The 20,556-nt window shown below is 33.1% G+C and overlaps 2 protein-coding genes across 8 annotated transcripts; one reads left to right on the plus strand and one right to left on the minus strand.

The window, feature by feature from the left end:
* Positions 1 to 154: 154 nt before the first annotated feature.
* PIG-Z (phosphatidylinositol glycan anchor biosynthesis class Z) lies at positions 155 to 3,281 on the minus strand. Of its 5 annotated transcripts, none has more exons than XM_085192238.1 (4): positions 2,986 to 3,119; positions 2,502 to 2,583; positions 1,963 to 2,191; positions 155 to 1,781 (listed from the first exon to the last, which is right to left on the minus strand). In XM_085192238.1, the coding sequence occupies exons 3-4, from the start codon at positions 2,163 to 2,165 to the stop codon at positions 917 to 919; spliced, it is 1,068 nt and encodes a 355-aa protein (XP_085048364.1). In that variant the 5' UTR covers positions 2,166 to 2,191; positions 2,502 to 2,583; positions 2,986 to 3,119; the 3' UTR covers positions 155 to 916. The 5 variants fall into 5 exon arrangements, with proteins under 5 accessions (XP_085048364.1, XP_085048365.1, XP_085048361.1 ...); XM_085192239.1 differs by lacking the exon at positions 2,986 to 3,119 and adding an exon at positions 2,727 to 2,858; XM_085192235.1 differs by having other exon boundaries at positions 1,963 to 2,902; positions 2,986 to 3,281.
* A 425-nt stretch (positions 3,282 to 3,706) lies between these two features.
* Positions 3,707 to 20,428, plus strand: HDAC6 (histone deacetylase 6). 3 transcript variants are annotated; one of them, XM_085192232.1, is made up of 19 exons: positions 3,707 to 3,897; positions 3,974 to 4,102; positions 6,860 to 6,949; positions 7,420 to 7,550; positions 7,857 to 8,040; positions 9,390 to 9,592; positions 10,066 to 10,134; positions 10,520 to 10,712; positions 11,420 to 11,479; positions 13,288 to 13,475; positions 13,593 to 13,834; positions 14,000 to 14,081; positions 14,637 to 14,783; positions 15,399 to 15,522; positions 15,841 to 16,065; positions 16,783 to 16,908; positions 17,053 to 17,182; positions 17,608 to 18,323; positions 18,739 to 20,428. In XM_085192232.1, exons 1-19 carry the CDS (start codon positions 3,895 to 3,897, stop codon positions 18,964 to 18,966), a joined length of 3,270 nt encoding a protein of 1,089 aa, XP_085048358.1. In that variant the 5' UTR covers positions 3,707 to 3,894; the 3' UTR covers positions 18,967 to 20,428. The 3 variants fall into 3 exon arrangements, with proteins under 3 accessions (XP_085048358.1, XP_085048359.1, XP_085048360.1); XM_085192233.1 differs by lacking the exon at positions 11,420 to 11,479 and adding an exon at positions 11,534 to 11,593; XM_085192234.1 differs by lacking the exon at positions 3,974 to 4,102.
* The last annotated feature ends 128 nt before the right edge of the window (positions 20,429 to 20,556 follow it).

Here is a 20,556-nt window from a genome sequence, read left to right on the forward strand (position 1 = left end):
TTACAGTCGCATGTTGGTGCCCCTGCACTACGACTGGCCTTTATTCCTTTTTAAAAATTAATAGACACCGATATTCAATACTATACAAAGTATATCTTTTATACTTAAACTAAACTTTTTTCAAATTAGGAATTAGGTCGAAAAGTAAAAGTGATTTTAGTAATATCATACTTTTATTTATAAAGCGTTTACTAAGGAAGAATTATATGTATCCAACGATCTTCTTTCCAAATTTAAGCGTTATAATTTAAACAAGTTAAGCTTTTAATTTAAAAAAATATGTACAAGTTATACTTTTAACAAAGCTTACATCTAGTGGCTGTTGTATATATGTAAGTGGTTTGGGGTGTTGTGTCTTGGTGATAAGCAGCTCTGCGAAATGTGTACACAGTCTGATATTATTGTTGCCAATAGTTTATATAATAATTATATTAATCACATTCAAAGGAGATAACAAAAATGTAAATATGCAGAAAAGTTATTTCATAGAATTCTATGAAACTCTCTGAAAATTTTCAGATTCTGTTTTCACTCGTAAGAATATTCTGTTTCATAGAATTCTACAACTTACAGTCATTTTTCAGATGTAGTTTTATTAATATTTCTATGGCACTAAATATGTAACAATATATATTTTTTAAATTAAACATTAAAATATGTCAGCGTTAGCAATATTAAAAATATATTTCAGCGCTGCCATAAATCATATTAAGTAATACCTACTCAGTATCAGTGTTTGCTTACATAATTTATAAACAAAGCTAAAAATATCACAATTTATGTCATAACTTATATGATTAACCGTATAAAGATATACAAATACAATGAGATTACCAAAATAAAAGCATTATTACAATAAAAATAATATCAACCCCAAATGCATGGCCACGAATAAAAAAAAAGCGAAGGCCGAATACTAATCGTCCGTATGTATTTTCGACGACGGGCTCACTTTGTACACTCGGAGGCAGAATTTTTTTAAATAACATGAAATTCTTTCAAATATTGTCAAATCTACAGCTTGAGATTCATTCGCTTTTATTGTTTTATTTTCAGAACAGAACTGATCATGCCTGTCTGGGAAAGACGGTAATGCTTCCGAACAAAAATGAGGGTAGTATGTAAAATCCTCTACTAAATTAATATAATCATATTTAGCAGCCTCTTTTTTTATTTGAATATCTAAAGAACACGGTGACGCAATATAAAAGTTATACTTTCTTTTGTGCTTATGTAACAACCGTTCAGCATTAACTAAAACATCATCCACTTTAACAAAAAGTTCCTTCATAGGCATTGATCCATATTTGTAAATAAAAGTTGTTGGGGCAAGTCTGTAATTGTAGCCAGATTTTTTATCTTTATAAATTTTCGATGTACTTTCTAATTGTAGTAAAAATGTTGGAATACTGTAACTATGAGTGGTAATAACATGCATATGTGACCCATAATTATTTTTTATTTCTCTATGGAGATCTTTTGCGAATGGATATAAACCACCTTGGTGGATAAATCCAAAGAATATTGTCAAAATTATGTTGGAAATATACCAAATGAGGCAGAGGCAATTTTTCAAACATTTAAAACTTGGTAAATCACTATCATTGGGGTATAAATTGTTACCATATAAATATACTAGTGGTATTAAAACAGGTATGATGAAACGAGCTTCTTGGTGAGGAAATAATGATAGTAATGCAACGGGGACCACTAGCGAGAAGAGCATGAGTCCTGTAATGCTTTGAATCCTTGGTAGTTTGGTATATTGTCCACGGGTAAATCTGAAATAGAAATGTAAGCTTATAAGCATATTATCATTAAATATAAAAGTTGAAAGTTGTTGAAGTTTCAGATGCAATATGAATAAACTATGTGGAATATTTACTTTTTCGCTTAAGCCATTCTGACGAAACAATGAAACATATCAGTAGCATTTAAGAATGTAAAAATATTATACATTACCTGTAGGTTTGTACAGATAAAATGAAAATGGCTATTATTCCCAAAACACTAAACAGAAGTGGCACATTTACAGCAATGTGAAGCCAGCGTGGATGTAGTCCATGTTCAGTGAGATTCTTTGTGTCTGAATTATATCTTAGAAAATTTAAAGGTGTAACAACCCAGTTGTCCCAAGATAATTTTATGGATTCAATATCAGCCATTGTTAAGTATCCATAGTATCCAGAATCTATTATTATAAGTAATAATGTAATAGGTATTCCACAAAGAATTAATGTGAAAATTCTGTAGTGAAAGTCCTTAAACCCAACTACTTTGGAGCCCAAACCTCTTTGTAACCAAAAAAAAATAGGAGGGAAAGCAAAACCAACAAAGGTTGGACGGTTAAAAATCCCTATTACTACTACAGTTGCAATTAAAACAACTCTGTGCAATGAAACATCTGGTAAATGTGTTTGAAGCTTAAATATCTTTACTCTCTCTACAGGACTTTTAGCTTGAATATATTTTTCATTTAAAAATTCATTATGATATATTACCTTATCTGATTTGTGCATACATTCAGCCACTAACAACAGCAGTATTGCAAAAAATATCATTTCAAAAGAATTAGAAAAGCTTCTGCAACAATATATAAGTACTACATAAGAGCTAGCAAATAACTTAAGCCTATTCTTAAAATTTTGACCATACAAAATGCATATTTTATATAAACAATAATCATTAATAAGAGAAAGTAAACAAATAAATAATCTAGGTATTACAAGCAAATAATATGGTGTTTTGAGATCAATATTTAAATATTCTTTTGCATATGGATTTGCCAAGCGTATAAAGTTAAGAGGTGGCCCGAAAATAATTTTAGGTACAAAAATATTCCTTATAGGAAATTTGAGATTAAATTCCCAGGTCCTGGCTACATCAATCATAAAAATGTCTCCTGAAAAAAATTATATAAAAATATGAAGTGCAACGAGATTAAATGCTTGATTTTAAATTTTTTTTTTTTTACTATTTACAGACCCGCTATGACTTCTATATTTTGAAAATATTCGTCGGGATGAATGTATCCTCTTTGTGGAAGTAGAGTTAACAAAAATCTAATACAAACTAATATCCAATAGGATAAAGGTAGTTTTACAGGATTTTTAAACAATATTGCTTTAAAAATTTCTTGTTTTAAAAACATGTTATCTTCGCGCCGTTTTATCTGATAAGAGTCGAATGATAAATGAAATAAAACTCATTGATAAAAGATAACAAAACTCCAAACTCCAATGGGAATCAATCAAATATTTGTTTGCAAATTGACATTTTAACTTAGATAGATAAAACAGACAAATTATTACAAATACTTATTTATTACATTTAACGATTAAACGGTAACACAAAATTGAAAATTTATTTCTACATTTATGCTAATTAATATAATTAAAATTGCTCAAAATAGTAAATAGTATTTTTTAGAGTAGTCTGGCAGGGGGTTAAAACCACCCTAACTATCTGGCAATGGATAACGTTATATCTAATATTATTCTCAACAAAATCTAATATATTAAATATTCCTAGTTAGTTTATTTATAAACGAAACCATTTATTTTTCTGTTTTATAATATGGCGGATCCTAGTTGTAATACTAGTTGATTGATTTCTTTATTTATGGCGTTTCGAGCGTGCCATTTTTCTAGTTCCTATGTCAAACGCCAAATGTCATTGCATGCAAATTTATACAAAAATCGAAATGTCAAAGTCAGTATAATTCTCAAAGGTGTTCACTTGTCCAGTGTTTTTTATTTATATTGTACAATATTATACAATGAGTGTGTGTATAAATTTATTTTAAATGAAATGAAATAAAAAAAAAGATTGATGCCTTAAGAGATTGTCTGCCTTAATGAATGATTAGTCTTTCCAAATCTTTCTTTTGTAACGATGGTGAGTATTTTTAATTATAAACTTAAGATTGCTAAGTTATAGTGGAGTTTGTTTATATATTAATGCTAAATTCTAGGCTGACTCGACACCCTCAGTACGCCGTTCCGCCGGTGAAGTAAAAAAAACGCCTCCATCGTCTGTTATTACTAGGAATGGAGCGAGAAAAGCAAAAATCCAAACACGTGCCATGTCCGCCGGGGCTAAAGTGAGAAATACGTATTATTTAACCTCTTCTCCTTCCTCCTGGCATTAATCCCGGCGTATGTTGCCAAGGTCTGCCTTCCTGCTTAACCTACTCCACTTTGCACGATCTGTAACGCCCTGTGTGGTAAGACCATTGGCTCTCATGTCCTGCATCACGACATCCAACCAGCGCATCCTTCGGCGTCCAGGAGGTCTAACTCCAGGGACAGACATAGCTAGCCACTTGCATTTGACAAAGTTCCTTGGCTGGCGTGCAACATCTCCATACCATCTCATTGGTGCTGACTATTCTGCAGCTCCTGGAAGTAGCTACTCCACCTCTCCTTCACAGAGGCGTGACCACAGAGCAGCTTGCTCTGGGAATCTCTGATGAAAAGACATTTTGCGATATCTTGTGTTGCTTTATCCCGGGAATGTGCCAGTTTGTATTAGAGCTTCTGGCCCTCCACAGATTCATGTTTATCAAACAATGGTGACAAACTCTCACTGCGGGCCCTGGCTACAGCTCTTTTACTGTTTAGTTACGTTTAGCTACTTTGTACTCCAGCCTGTCTTCAAGAGAGTTGGATTGCTGCCACTTCTTAAAGGCAGTCTTATTTTCACGAGTCACCTCCTGCACCTTGTCATTCCACCACCATGTCTCCTTGTCGATGACACATCCTCCCTTAGAAAGGCCACAAACTCCCTGCCCCCTGCAATGATTGCTGATTGAGCTTGATCCCAAGCATCCTGAGCAGTCTCGGTATTAGTCAAAAGATTATGACTTTTCACCTCTGCCAGGAACTCAGTCTGCATCGGTCCATTCAGCAACCAACACTTTCTTCTTTGGAGTGACGTTAGAGTCTACGACAAAAAGACGATGTCCTTCGAATGACTTTACAACTGTAAAGTCATTCAAAGGAGGCCAAAGCCTAACAGTTACCTAGCTACCTAACTATTTACCCTGCCCATATGACACTGTCTAGTCAATATAAGTAGTCAATTTGAGTTGAGTGGGGCCCGCTCTTATACGTGATAAGGTGCTGAGGATTCTTTTGGAAGAATGTATTCACGACGGTCAGATCAGAGGCAATAAAGGTTCTCAGAAAAAAAAAATTTCCCCCCTGTATTGCGAGGTACGTGTGCAAAAACTCCCGTGAACACGTTCATACGGCTCAGCAGCCTTGCCGACGTGACCGTTCAAGTCCCCCCCAATCATGACCACTTTGGTAGACGGTACAACAGACTGCTAGCTACTGCTCCCAAAATGTTTCTTTTTCGGACGCGCTACATCCTGCCTGAGGAGTATAGGCACTGATTGAATTTGTGGTAACACCCTCAATCAGTACCCTTACTCGCATCAAGCAGTCGGAGCGACGATCCACTTTGAACTTCCAATCTGAAGCTCACCCGAAGGCGACACATTGTATATAAGCTGGTAACCCTGTCCGATGTTACAATACTTATTGTCCTCCTCTTTTAAATTATGCGGGGTTCTTGGTAAAGATTTGAAGAATTACTTATAGGTCCCGACTGTTAATCCTAATAAACTATTGGGCTTGTTTATTTTCCTTTTAGATTTATGTAGTCGGGGGTTTTGTTTTGAGATCTTCCCCCAACTGACTTTCATCACTCAGGCATTCAACATGGCCAAACCACCATTGCATGTCCTTCTTTATTCTTACTGCTTGCTAGTACCTGCCATTCTGTGGATTTCATTGTAGATTTGATCAACTAAACTGACTCCACATATCAACATTCATTTTGTATCTTCATCTACACTAAACATACTAGTATATTCAAACACATTTGACATTATTATTATTTCTAAATCACTTTAACAACAATAATTTCATGACAAGAGCATTATATCGACTCACCCTACTTTAATATTACTCTTATTATAAAAGTAACATAAGTTGTGGGGTACCTTAAGAATTCATAGCTAACTATCAAAACTATACATAACACATACTTCTTAATTAGTATATCAATTTAATCTACTCATTCCAATATCTTTTTGTTTACATACTGTTATATTATTTAATCGAGGAAATGGTATATTTAATATTTCCATTTGCTTCGCTCTGGTGTCGAAGCTAATGCCTCAGAATTCAATGGTCGGTAGGGCACAGAGTGTCTTAACATTAGGTTCCCTCTGTCTACCCTGCTGTGTGCAAGATACAGGAGATGCAAAAAAAGCAATATTATTTTATTCTAGAATAAGTATAAAGCAAAAATATATAATATATATTTGTAAGATAATTTATTATGCAAACAATCATAAAGTTGTAGATATATTATAGATAATAAATGCCTATGTGATAACAAATGTCAATATATTGAGAATATGTTAAAAAAATATTCTAACAGTACTGTAGTCTATGATTTCAATCTCAATCTTAAATTATTGTAATTACTGTATCCTGCACATTGAATTTTAGGTAGACAAAAAATAGTGCTGTGATGCTCCTTACCCCATAGCCTATCCACCTTTTGAGACTTGCATGTTAAGTGGTGGAACTCAAAATTACCGTTTGTTTTGTTACCACAATATGAAAACTAAAATAATTCCTTCAATACCTACAATTGCTTTATAGAAATGTAAACAAAATGTTACATAATATGTTATCACATAAAAACATTTCTAGTTATACTATATATTATTGTGAATTATATTTATTTTGTGTTTACAAAGACTTAAGTTGATTATGATATTTTTATCTAAGTGATAAAAATCAGATATAAGGAGAGTTGATTTATATATGTCATTTTCAAGCCATCTGCTTTGGTGATAGCTGCTAAAAAGAAGGCTCAGCAAAAGAGGAAACAACATATTGAGACAGTTTTACAAGATCATTATCAAATTGTAAGTATTTAATGTTAACAATAAATATATTAGTGTATAATTTTCTACAGAATTGTATTTGTTGGTTTAATTATCAATTCTTGTTTTTTTTTATTTAGGGTTATGTACCTTAAATAAAACAAAACAAAAGTTGATAAAAGGTTTTTATTTATATAGATTTTAATATATAGGAATTTAATAATAATAAGAAGAACTAAGATTTTTAATTATATAGATTTTAATTTCTATACAGTTTGCTAAAAGATCTTGTCTTGTCTAGAACTATCATCAATCATTTCTAGAATATATTTCCAAGGAAGCACTAAAAAACAATCAAAATCATTTCCAATTTTGTACAAGTTTCAGAGGAGCTAAGAAAGCAGAGTCCGTTGTTAATGCTAATTTAATTGGACCTTTTATACACATGTGTCGCTAGTTCCAGACCCTTAGCTCCGCACAATGTAACCACCCACACTCTCATTTTATTTAAGGCCATGGAGTCAAAGGGAAAAGTAAAAGGTGCAACAGGATTTGTAACGGAACCGCGTATGTCAGAGCATAAATGTTTGTGGGATGATAATTATCCTGAATGCCCCGAAAGGCTTATTGGTGTAATAAATAGGTAAATATTGATTACATCCCAGTTTATATACTGGGCAATCACTTGATATTAGTTCTTATATTAATAAGTCGTTACATATTAGAGGCTATCGTGGTGCAAGAGCACTAGCTTGTGACTGTAACGCACCGGTTTAATAAATATTAAAATTAATATTTTAGTTTTTTCTGACTGACTTTAAATGAAAAAAAAAACATTCCACAAGTAGAAAATGAACCCACATTTATAATGTTAAAGTTTTACGATGTGCCACTGACACTCATGACAGCCTGTATTATATTTAGTTTTAAAATAAAGCATTTTTTTTAGGTGTGAAGAAATGGGTTTAATAGATAAATGTGTGTCATATCCACCAAGAGCTGCATCTGTAGAAGAACTAACTATGTTACATTCCAAAGAAGTGTACGACATGCTGGAGAAAACCCATCAAAACAATGATTTAGATTATTTGGAGAAGCTGTCATCTAAATACGATGCTGTATACATACATCCTGTGAGTTTTTTACCTGTACATAAGACTTAGAAATTTGCAAATATGTAAATTCTAATAAATATTTTTTTCATGTTATTTACTTATGAAATCCATACATCTTTGTTAAGAATGACGTAAACAGACACTTACCTGTCAAAGTTTTGAACGTTGTATAGGCTTATTACAATACTAGCGGACGCGCGCAGCTTCGCTTGCTTATTTAGGGGTGAATTCTAATAAACCATAAAACATGTTTTCAATTAAATATTTTTAAAACTATAAATTTCAAATTTTATAAAAATCGGTGGCCATTTAAAGATGTATCCATACAAACTTTCAACCGCTTATTTGCACCCTTAGAAGATGTAATCTAAAAAACCACGAAACACGTGTTCAATGAAATCTATTTTAGAGTCTGAATTTCAAATTTTATAAAAATCGGTGGCGATTTAAAAAAAATCCATACAAAGTTTCAACCCCTATTTCATCCCTTTAGGGTTAAAATTTTTTAAAATTCCTTCTTAGTGGATGTCCAGATTACGAAAGTATACATCTGTCCAAATTTCACGTTTCTATCATCAGCGGTTATGGCTGTGCGCGCGTCTTACCTCAGTCAGTGAGGACAAGTCCTTTTATATATATAGACTAGCGGCCCGCCCGCGGCTTCGCCTGCGTGAACTACGTTATTATCTGTCTATGACTGACCTACGTCCTATAAGTGACGTCCATGCAAAATTTGAGATTCCTAGCACATGTAGTTTCTGAGATTTCGTGATGAGTGAGTGACCTTTCGATTTTATATATATAGATTACTGTAATATCCGTAACCCGTAATGTATTGGTGATTACGTAAAATAGAACGAGAGATATCCCTTTCTCGTTCGGGTATGTTTTTTGTCTATGAAAAGTAACAGACGAATTAGATGGCAACGTTTAGTAGTAATTTTGTAATAGTAGATGTTTGCGTTATGGGTATCTATTCATAACTGCACGTAATATAGTACGGATAAAAACAATGAAATGAAAATAATAATGTTACATCGAAACTGTTCACGATTTTTTTTAGGTACGGGTTTGAAATAGTTTACCCTATATATGTTGCACTTGTAAAAGGAGCGCAATCGCTACCACCTGGTATAGGACTGGAAGAGATTCGTATAAATAAATATTTTTTAAGGCAGAGGCTCACGTTACGTTCCTTGAATCTGACACTTTGATTAGGTCAAGTTCTGGCTTGTAACTAGAGCCAACATAACGACCTACTATATTTTTACATTCTTACATTTTTATCAATTATATCTAAATACACTTTTGTTTGTATTATTCGATTTTATTAACTAAATAAAGAGAAACCGTACATTTTATTCTAGAGTACACACGAATTGTCATTAATAGCCGCCGGTTCAACAATCGACATGGTGGATAGGATAGTTAAAGGGGAAATACAAAATGGCGTAGCTTTCGTCCGCCCGCCCGGACACCACGCGATGAGGGCGGAGCCTTGTGGATACTGCTTTTATAATAATGTAGCGTTGGCGGCTAAACATGCTATTGATAAATGTGGATTGCAAAGGTAAGGTTTCGTTTTGGGTTTAAAGTTGGAAAAAACGTGAAGTTGCATATGTACATACCTAATTATGATGAATTTATCCTTGAGTCATGGCGCAGGAGCACAAAGTTTGACTAATACGCGACTGATTGTGGGTTCGATCCCCACTCGAGGAAATAAATTTATATTTTAATTTCTTCGCTCTGATGCCGAGGCAAAGCGCGGCGTTAAGTTCCGCCACTCAACACGCAATACCTTCAGAATCCGTTGGAAATTAGGGAACGTAGTCTTAACATAAGGTTCCCTCTGCCTACCCTGTTGTGTACACGGGATACAGCGTGACTCTGATATCTTTTATTTAGAATGGCGGAGTTAAGAAAAGTGAGAATATACTTTAAGCAAAAATTGAGTTTTATTTGCATCAAGTACATTTTCTGCTACGTACATTTTTTTTGGAGTAATGGAAACTAATCTATGTAATATTTTTTTATATACAGAATATTGATAGTGGACTGGGATGTACATCACGGGCAAGCAACTCAACAAATGTTTTACGACGATCCCAGGTAACTTTATAGTCTTCTAATTTATATCTTATCAATAAATATCTATATTCAATTTGTATAAATAAGTAATTACTAATTTGTATTTCTGTATTTTCAAGATGTAGCCTGATTACTGTTTGCCGCCCATACTTATATACACAAGAAATATTTCCAAATTAATTGAGGCAGTCTAATTAAAGCCTAAAAAGTGGCACTAACTGTTTTTCGATATAACGTGAAAATTTGCTGAACCAGAAAAGCTTTCACATCCACATGTTTTTAGTACATATATATCTAAATATTTTCTTTATGGAGCTTATAGGTTCCCTCTGCCTACCCTGCTTTATGCGGGATACAGTGTGGAGTGAAACGAGAATATTAATAGTTTTAATTTTTTTTTATATAGAGTGGTATATTTCTCAATACATCGCTACGAGCACGGCTCGTTTTGGCCCAATCTTCGCCAATCTGATTTTCACTATACGGGCCACGGCCGCGGGGAGGGCTACAACTTCAACATACCACTCAACAAGACGGGCATGACTGATAGTGACTATATGGCGATATGGTTACAAGTGTTGTTGCCCATGGCGATCGAGGTAAATTATATAAAACTTTAACTTTTTTAAAACAAGAACTTATCCTTCCGCTTCCCCGCGAGCTCGATCACAACACTAAAGTACAGTAGAGCGCGTCGCTAAGTGTTATTTGCTGCCTGTTTGCCATTATGCTTACAATTTTTTTTTACATAAAACAACTTTAAGCTGCAACTTATCTAATAGAAATTAAAATACAAAATAATTCAATAGTTAATGCTTAAATAGTAGCATTTTAAAATAATTTATTATTTCTATTTAAAATATAAAAAGATTAGTAGTATATTCAAAATTATAGAGTAAAAACAACTATAATTTTGAAGATTAAATATTACATTGCATAGATAGCATTTTTGTAAATATGTATTTAGATGTTTGTTTGTTATGATATTTTGAATTTAGTTTCTTACGTAACTGAATGTATATTTGGTAGCATTTAGGTTTTTAGCAATAATAAATAAGGATTTACTTACAGCTGAACCAAATTACATTATATTGAATAGATAGCTCGGTATTGAGGTCTGCCACTCAATAAGCAAGGTATTGAAAATTGAGTGGTATGTGGGCTCCCCCACATACCACTCAATTTTCACTCACTCGCTCAGTCTTAACACTAACTTTACTCTGCCTATGCATGTCTACGCTATGTGTGGGATAAAGCGTGAACCTGTAAAAATAAAAAAAAGTAATTTCCCACAATTTTCCTGCAGTTTCAACCGGAGCTGATCTTAGTATCAGCGGGATACGACGCCGCCATCGGCTGTCCAGAGGTACAAGTTTTTGTTATTATTTATTTTATTTATATTATATTATATATATTTCAGTATACACCACAACTGGTTATAGTGTCCGCGGGCTTTGACTCGGCACTCGGTGACGAGAAAGTGAGTTACGATTGGGTTTTCGGGGTGACTAGGGTTTTTTTTTGTTGTATGTATTGTATTTTGTTTTGCTTTTGGGATTTTTTTCACTTTTTTTATATGGGACGACTTGTTCGTCTTTTCTATAAATATTTATAATACGGTAACATTAAATGTACTGTTTTTAAATTTAATCACAATTGTAAAATATATTTTTTTTATCGCATTTTATTACTTGAATTCACCAATGTAAATATATTCACGAAGTACTGACAACCATAATTTTTAGTTTAAAACTAAGCAGAATAATGATCAGTCTACAAATAAAAAACGTGAATACATACTCATGTACCATTACCATACATACTCACTCGTCTTATGTATAAAATTAAATCCTTAAAGTAAATTATAAATATAAATCAAATATAAGCAAATATGAAATATAATTTGTAACATTCTATTTAAATATTTACTTTACATTATTATTATATTCAAGGTAATTTCTTTCTTAATCACATCATTTTCTTATCTTTGCTTTACTTATGGCTTAAATAATGCAATAAAGATATGATGTCGTTTCGTTTTATATTTAATTATTAAATTTGTATTGCACCTAATTATATAATCTTTGAAAATAATCTTGAAATAATCTAAGAGGGTTGTGCTGACTTCCATACCTTTACATGTTTCTTGACAATTTAGGAATATTGTAATATTAAACATTTTCATTATAAAATGTATACATTACGGAGTAGTGATTCACTCTTGTTATTTTGAATTGGTTGTTACTATGTAACAATTTGTTGGTGTTATACACAGTATACATACCCTTAATAAAATGTACCTTAACTTATGTCTAAGTATAAAATAAAAAAGTACTCATTTTCTATAAAAACACATTCTGACGCCCCTAATATTATTTCTTTTCTTATTGTTTAAGTATTTGAACACGTCTAGGGTATTTTTACTTTAAACTTTTTATGACTATACTAATAATATATATTTAAACAAACCTGAGTGAGTGAGCTATACAATATGCATATATTATACAGGTGTAGTTTAACTGGAGCATAGTCTTAAAAATAAAATACTGTCTTAGATTACTATAATTCCTGGTCGTGTTCTTTTCCTCTTTGCCTCAATTCATATGTTAAGAACATATGATTATGGCAAAATATCTACTATGAATGAAGCTTGAGACAATCTCAATCATCTCTAAATTACGATGTGTATTTTTCTAAATAAACCTAATGGACAAAAACAAAAATTAAAAGGGACAAAATGCACGTAACCTCGTTTGAGGTGCGCCATTTACGAACCTCATATCAAGAGCCGTGTCCAAACATGTTTATAGTCTTAAAGAGCAGATTCTATATGAAATTTCTATAATAACCTTACCCATCCACTCAATATCTATTTCAACTAATAGAATATTGAATAGAAATCGGAAACGGTTAATGTTTTTTTAAAAACAAGATAAAAAATCATATCGTCTATATGTTTCTAAATTATTCAGAAACAGCTTCTACGTAATTGCAATAAGTGATATGTATCACCCAATAACAATACCTCACACGAGTTTCCCTCCAATACAATCCGTTGCCTATACGCAACCACCCCCGATTAAAACAATTTCTTTGCTTTTATAGTCTTTTTCACGTACATCTACCCTTATTCACACGAGTTTGCTAACAATATATATATCTTAAAAACCCCAGGGTGAGATGCTCGTAACCCCAGCTTGCTACGCGACGCTCACGCACCTCTTGCAGAGCGTGTGCCCAAGGGTGTGTATAGTGCTAGAGGGTGGCTACTGCGTGCCAGCGCTGGCGGAGGCGGCGGCGCACTCGCTGCGGGCGCTGTTTTACCCGCCGCCCGCATTAGAGCTGCATGAGCCGTGCGATGAGTGAGTTTTATATGGTTTTTATAGATGTGCATATTTTTAAATCAAGAAATCAAGAAATGAGTTTTTATAGTACTTATAAGACCGAATTAATTTATATCGTTCAAAATTCTATTACAGAATATGTGAAACAATCCTCAACTGTATATACGCACACAAAAAGCACTGGCAGTGCTATAACTATCAACCAACATATAGTATAGATGAACCAGAAAACAAAGATGTACAGATACATAAAGTGGGGGTAAAATGGGAGGGGGATGAAACCAGAGCAGATAGCTTTGCGACCAGAAACTGTTATCCTATACAAGATAACGATATGAAACGAAATATTATGGAGAAATTGGGTTATTTAAAATCCGGTATTATATGAGATTTTTTATTTTATCACTTTCATGAATATTTTCCTTTCAAAAAGAATTTTTCAATTCGAACCAGTAGTTTCCGAGAACAACGAATCCAACCAAATAAATTTATCTTAATAATATTAGTATAAGATGAATAGAATAATCGTATTTTTGTTACAGCTACTGATATATCAACAGCCCAACATCCAGTATGTTTTGTGTACGATCTCGCGATGCTGAAACATAAGAATATATGCGAACCGTGAGTTTCATTTTTTCGTAGATTTGTATACATTTGCTATTAAAGAACTAAAATTGTCTATTCAGTAGTCATTTATGGATTGAATCTCTACTTTGTATAATGTACTTTAATATAAAAAATATATTTGTAAGAATTGATGATATGCATTGGTGTAGATAAATAATATCTTTTCTTTTTACAATTAAAATTTGTATGAAAACTTTGGAGGTATTTGCAACGAGCAAAAATAGCAATTAAATGTGGTTTTTGAGTTTTATTATTGTTAATAATATAACACCAAAGATTTTTGATTAAAAAATATATAACCGTCTATATTAATATCTGCTATTAAATGTTTAACTGATTAGGCCGTCGCGGCACAACGGCCAAGCGTGTGTCTGTAAAAGGGGGAATAAATTATTAATTTGTTTTCCCGTTGGTAACAAGATAAAGCGCGGTGTTGAGTTGTCTCAATACACAATGCTTCGAAAATTGAACGTACCCTGCTTTATGCGGGAAGCAGGAGGAAGCCTAAAAACTAAATAATATTTACTTATTTCTTATTTTCTCCTACAGAGGTCATCCGGAGTGTCCTGAACGAATAATGCGAATCTATGAAATGTTCCGAGATTTCGGACTATTAGAGAGGATGCACCAAATAGAAGCCAGGGTGGTTACAGATCAGGAAATATTGTCTGTGCATACACACAATCATTTAGAGAGGTATATAATAATTATATTATGGGCCGCAGTTAAGATTTAAACGTTAATAACATTACACTTAGGAAAGACAAATATTTTTTTTACAAGTTGTATTAAAAATTAAATGTATGGGATGGGGAGGGGGTCTTTAATGGTACTTTAGTCTTAGTTATATATTTGTTATTAATATTTTTTATGTACTTGTTATAACTTATTTATATTGCTATCAAATGCTAAAGGAGTTGTAACAGGCTTTTAGGAATAAATTCGGCGTAGCTTGATTAGAATTTTGATTACTAAGCCATACGGGCTTAGTAATCAAAACGCTTCCAGGAGGCGCGGATTCAAATCTAGCTACATTCAAATTTTAAATAAAAAAAAGGTAACTTTTAAAACCTTTTACATCTTAACTTCATAGTGCTACCACTGGGATGGCTGATTTTCCTATTTTATAGAGACGCTACGTATGAACGTAACAAAACTTCGTAAAAACAAAAATATTAAAAAAATGATAAAAAGTATAATGTAGCTTTTTCTATACTACTCCCTATTCAACTTGTATACTTACAATGATACTTTAGTGCTTATCGTAATTTGCAATAAAAAAAATAACAAAATAAAATATATGCATTACAGGCTAAAAGAATTATCTAGTACAAAGCTAAGACATCTGCACAGTCAAAAAGATGCGTTCGACTCTGTTTACTTCCATCCCAATTCCTTAGAAAGTGCTTCCGTTGCAGCGGGTTGTGTGTTGCAGGTAATTTTTAATTAATATACTTATAACGTCAGATTGAAAACGCGACAGTCGTCGGGTTCAATTGCCACTAAGTAAATTGTTTTCAGACTGTATACGCATAAATAAAGGCAGTAACAACACAGTGTTTAGACACTCCGTCCCACCACCACCGGCCAATTTTCGAGATATTGCGCTGTGAATCGGGAAACTAATACCGTGCTATTATGCCTAGCAGAGCGAGGAAACGAAAACAATTCAATGCCCCAAGTGCGAGTCGAACCCTCATCCGTCGCGTTTTTCGACGGCCTCTACTAATCTATTAATTTATATATATTTCAGATGATAGACGCTATAAAATCAAAAACAGCCGCTTCGGGGATTTGTATAATCCGTCCTCCGGGTCATCATGCGGATGAAGAGACGCCGAGTGGGTTTTGTCTGATTAATAATGTGGCGGTGGCCGCCAAGTATGCGATACAAAATGGTATCAAACGTGTATTGATTGTTGACTGGGACGTCCATCACGGGAATGGAACGCAGAGGATTTGTTATGATGATGATCAGGTAATAGTGTCAATTAAATAAATATGCCGTCGTGGCCTTAAATGTAGACTTTCAGAACTTAAGAATTCACTTACTAACAAACCTAAAGTTAAATCTGCACAGTCTTCTACATCTAACTTCAGGGTTATTACGACTGATAGACAGTACTGTAGATTGTAAATAACTGGAATGTTATGGAGCGTAACCGTAAACAAAATTATCGGTAAATTAAGTAACCTTAACCGAATCCGATATAAAAATTTTGACAGCTTTTTTATTTGGCCTGGCTGAATCAACACACTAGTGCTGAATGCAAAATATCATCAAGTACAAAAAAAATATTGTTACTAGAAAAAGATAAATAACAAATATCACAAAACATATCTTGCTATCAATAACATATTCTTTAAAAATTAAATATATTTTCTAATGTAACATTATTAAAATCCAAATACCTCTTTTTTTCTTATTATTTTTTTTTGTTTTTACTAAAAAAAAAATATTTTTTATACATGGAATACCACTTTATAATATATATCCGTATCTGGCTTGAGTGAACGGTAAAAATGTACTTTTAATATAATGCTCTGGGTTTAGAATTTAAAGTGTCAAATGAAGAAGCATCTAAATTTAGCATATTATAAATAATTTTATATATATATATATATTATAATTTTAACTTATATATCTAAATTAAAAATATAAATAATTATTTAACATGTTATTAATATATTACAGATCCTATACATATCCATTCATCGGTACGACAATGGTAAATTCTTCCCAAATTCAAAGGATGCGGACTTTTCGTCTGTTGGAAAGGGCCGCGGCGAAGGATTCAATGTTAATATTCCCTGGAATGAGGTATTTAAAAAAAACAGCTTCACGCATGCAAGGACTGTATTTTATAGTTTTACTAAAATAATTTTATATAACAGTGTTCTAAGTCTTTGAGAACAATTACATATACATTTCGAGATTTTGTGTAGAAAACTATATAATTTTCAGAAAGGAATGGGCGACACGGAGTATTTAGCTGTCATGACGCAAGTAGTGCTGCCCATAGCGTATGAATACAATCCGGAACTAGTGTTGGTCTCAGCCGGTTTTGACGCGTGTGTTGGAGATCCACTTGGACGTATGTTAGATATTTTTTATTGTTTATTTTAGTAGTCAACTTCCATCTATATCCTGCACACAACAGAGTAGGCAGAGGGACCTTAGTGTTAAGACACTCCGCCGAATTCTGGAGGCATTGCGCGTTGAATGGTGGAACTCAAACGCGCACTCATATTTATTAGTTACCCGAGTGTACAACTGTCTGACTGTAAACGTGACGGTTGTGGGTTCGATTCTTACTCTCGTTATTAAAATATTTTTACTTTCTCGTTTTGTTAAGAAGACAAAGAGCAATTTTAAGTTCAGCCACTCAACAAGCAATATCTTGAAAATTTGGGAAAAATATATAATAGTGTGTTTTAACATTAGCTACCCGCTGTCGAACCAAACAACGGAATATGCGGGATGCAGATTTCTAAACTAGTTTCTTATTTTATTTTCTAGAATGCAATGTATCGCCCGAATGTTATGGTGTTATGACAAATCTACTTAAAGGATTGGCTGCTGGCAGGATTATCTTATGTCTTGAAGGAGGCTACAATACAAGAAGCATATCATATGCCATGACAATGTGCACTAAAGCTTTACTAGGCGATCCTATTCATCGACATTACGAGCCAAAACCCATTTGTCGACCAACCGCCATTGAAACAATAAATAATGTTATCAAAACACACAAACAGTATTGGAAAAGTCTCAAATTTCAAATTGCTTTACCCATAGAGAATGTTCTGGAACCCCCAGCGCCATCTAGAGGGCTAAACTTAACGAGTGATGTTGATAATTCGATAGAAACTAAAATGGCGTGTTTAAACATCAGTAATACACAGAAATGCTCGGATGGAATTCATTGTGGGACTGATGATGAAGATGATAGGCCTGGTCCTTCTAAAAGCAATGAAAGTAATAGTGCTGGGAATAGTAACGTGAAAAATGAAAATGCTAATGATGCGAAAAATTCGACTAGTTTAGTCGATTATTTATCGGAAAATATGCAAGCGTTAGTTGATGGTGAAATGTTTGCGGTAGTGCCATTGCAATGGTGTCCTCACTTGGATTCTTTGTATGCTATTCCTGAAAATGTGAACTTTGAGCAGGGAGTGAAGTGTGTTAATTGCGACCATGTTGAAGAGAACTGGGTTTGCCTCCATTGTTATATTGTAAGTTTCTATTTATTCTAGTATTTGGTTATTTATTTATTTTTTATGTACTATACATATGTATATATTTTATTGGGATGTGAGTGTGGCGCAAGGCGAATATTCAAATATTGACAAGGTCGGTGACGATGGTCGTAATTTCTATCCCCACTCAGGAATCAATTATTATCTTTTCCCGGCTTTGGTAAAAAGTTGAACGTTCAACTCTTCCATTCAACACATAATGTCTCCAGAATTCTGCAGAAAATGGAGAATAGTGTCTTAACACTAGGTTCCCTCTGCCTACCCTGCGGTGTGCGGGATACAGCGTGACGCTGATTTAATTTTTAAATCTAACCAATTCCATTCCAATTTTAATCTTATCAAAATTCCAAATTCAATTTTTTTATTAACAAAACCCAATCTCTCCCTCCAGACAGCCTGCGGCCGACACATCAACGGTCACATGCAACAGCACTACCACACCACCAGCCACGCGCTAGCCCTCTCCCTCGTCGACCTCTCCGTGTGGTGCAGCGCGTGTGACGCCTACGTCGACCACCGCCTCCTCTACGACGCCAAGAACAACGCGCACAGGTGCAAGTTCGGCGAGGACATGCCCTGGTGTTACACTGATGGGCATGTGCAAATGCATATGCAGTAGTCGCACATGTGCAGTAATCAGCTCAGTCATCTACAGCTAACTTTAAGTTATGATTTCTTGTCTGTACTGTATCCAATGTAATATGCAACGGTGCATGTAAATTATTTATGTACAGTCCACAAGGTCTAAGCTGAACTTTGCACTTGTATGAATGTTCATATTTATAGTGTAGGTGTAAAATAACATGTACTTGGCCTAAACCTGCTTATACTGCTTTTCGACAACTGAGCTAAATCTCTTAACAACGAATGTGTTCTTGACAATATTATTAGCACAACCAACACATCACTCGCATACAGCAGGATAGGCAATGGGAACCTACCTAGTAGACAATTTGTTCTCCACTTTCCGCCGAATTTTCAAGGCATTGTGTGTTGAGTGGCGGAGGTCTAAGCCACGCTCTAGACGAGGGTAAAAATTATATGGATGTAATATTTGGCGCAGAAGAATTGATACAATTGATTGATACAAAATTGATCCTATTTTTATAATTACTCATACAAATGCAAAGCTCAGCTTAAGCCTCGCAAACTAATTATTATTTTTATTATTTTATAATTTTACTTTATATAGGTTATATAACCTACAAATTGTAATTTTGCCTGTATTTTATTTATTTTACTTTTTGTATATGATATAAATATATAAATATTATGTAAAAAAAGATTTATTAAGTAACTATTTATAGATTTTAAGCCAATTCTTTATAGTTTATTTGCTATATTTTTCTCCAAATTGAAGACAGTTGCATGAGTTATGGACAATTTCAATAATATTTACCTAAAAACGTATTTATAGTTTAAAATAGTGCATATCTGTATTATAATAATATCTATATTATAATAAAATTAGACGCACATTAAAATGACACATATACGTATTTTATAATATAACCTTTTAAGACATTTTTGTAGTCCAAACATTTTATAGTGTTAAAAATAAAAGTATATTTGATACGTGTTTGAAAATTAAAAATGCATCTGTTATAGTGTTTGGTTATCCATATTTACTCATATTTAAAAACTATTTCGCTGACTATTCGAACTAATTACAGTAATTTAACATGTTTTTCGTTGTTTTCTTAAATAATCTGACTGTATATGGACATTATGAAGCTAGCTGCAAAAAAAACTGAAATATATCTATATAATGTAATTTATATAATATGATATATTTTTCTGTTGTTAATAGATAAAAGCTAGATAAAGACAAACTTATATTAGTATAAATGGTCATTTTATAGTAAATAGTATAATAAATTGTATTGTATATAATAACATAATATTTTTGTAATGACATTGTATTCACTTTCATTGATTTGATTAGATTGACACTTTCGTGATGTTAATATATTATAATTACTAAAATGTGAATATAACAAAAGTAACATGGCTATATTTGTGCCAAATCAGTATTGCTCATTAATTGGATAAATAAAATCATATCATATTTATTAACAATTTATGGCGGTTTTTTTTATACTTCCTATGCCTTATGCAGTAAGTAAAAACGGAGAAGACAAGAAAATATGAAATTATTGACAGTAGAGTGCTAGGGACATAATTTCATTTTAACCGACTTCCGAAGGAG

This window comes from Heliconius melpomene, chromosome 10 (genome assembly GCF_056956725.1).
Source record: "Heliconius melpomene rosina isolate 202511_hmr_F chromosome 10, ASM5695672v1, whole genome shotgun sequence".
Lineage (NCBI taxonomy): Eukaryota > Metazoa > Arthropoda > Insecta > Lepidoptera > Nymphalidae > Heliconius > Heliconius melpomene.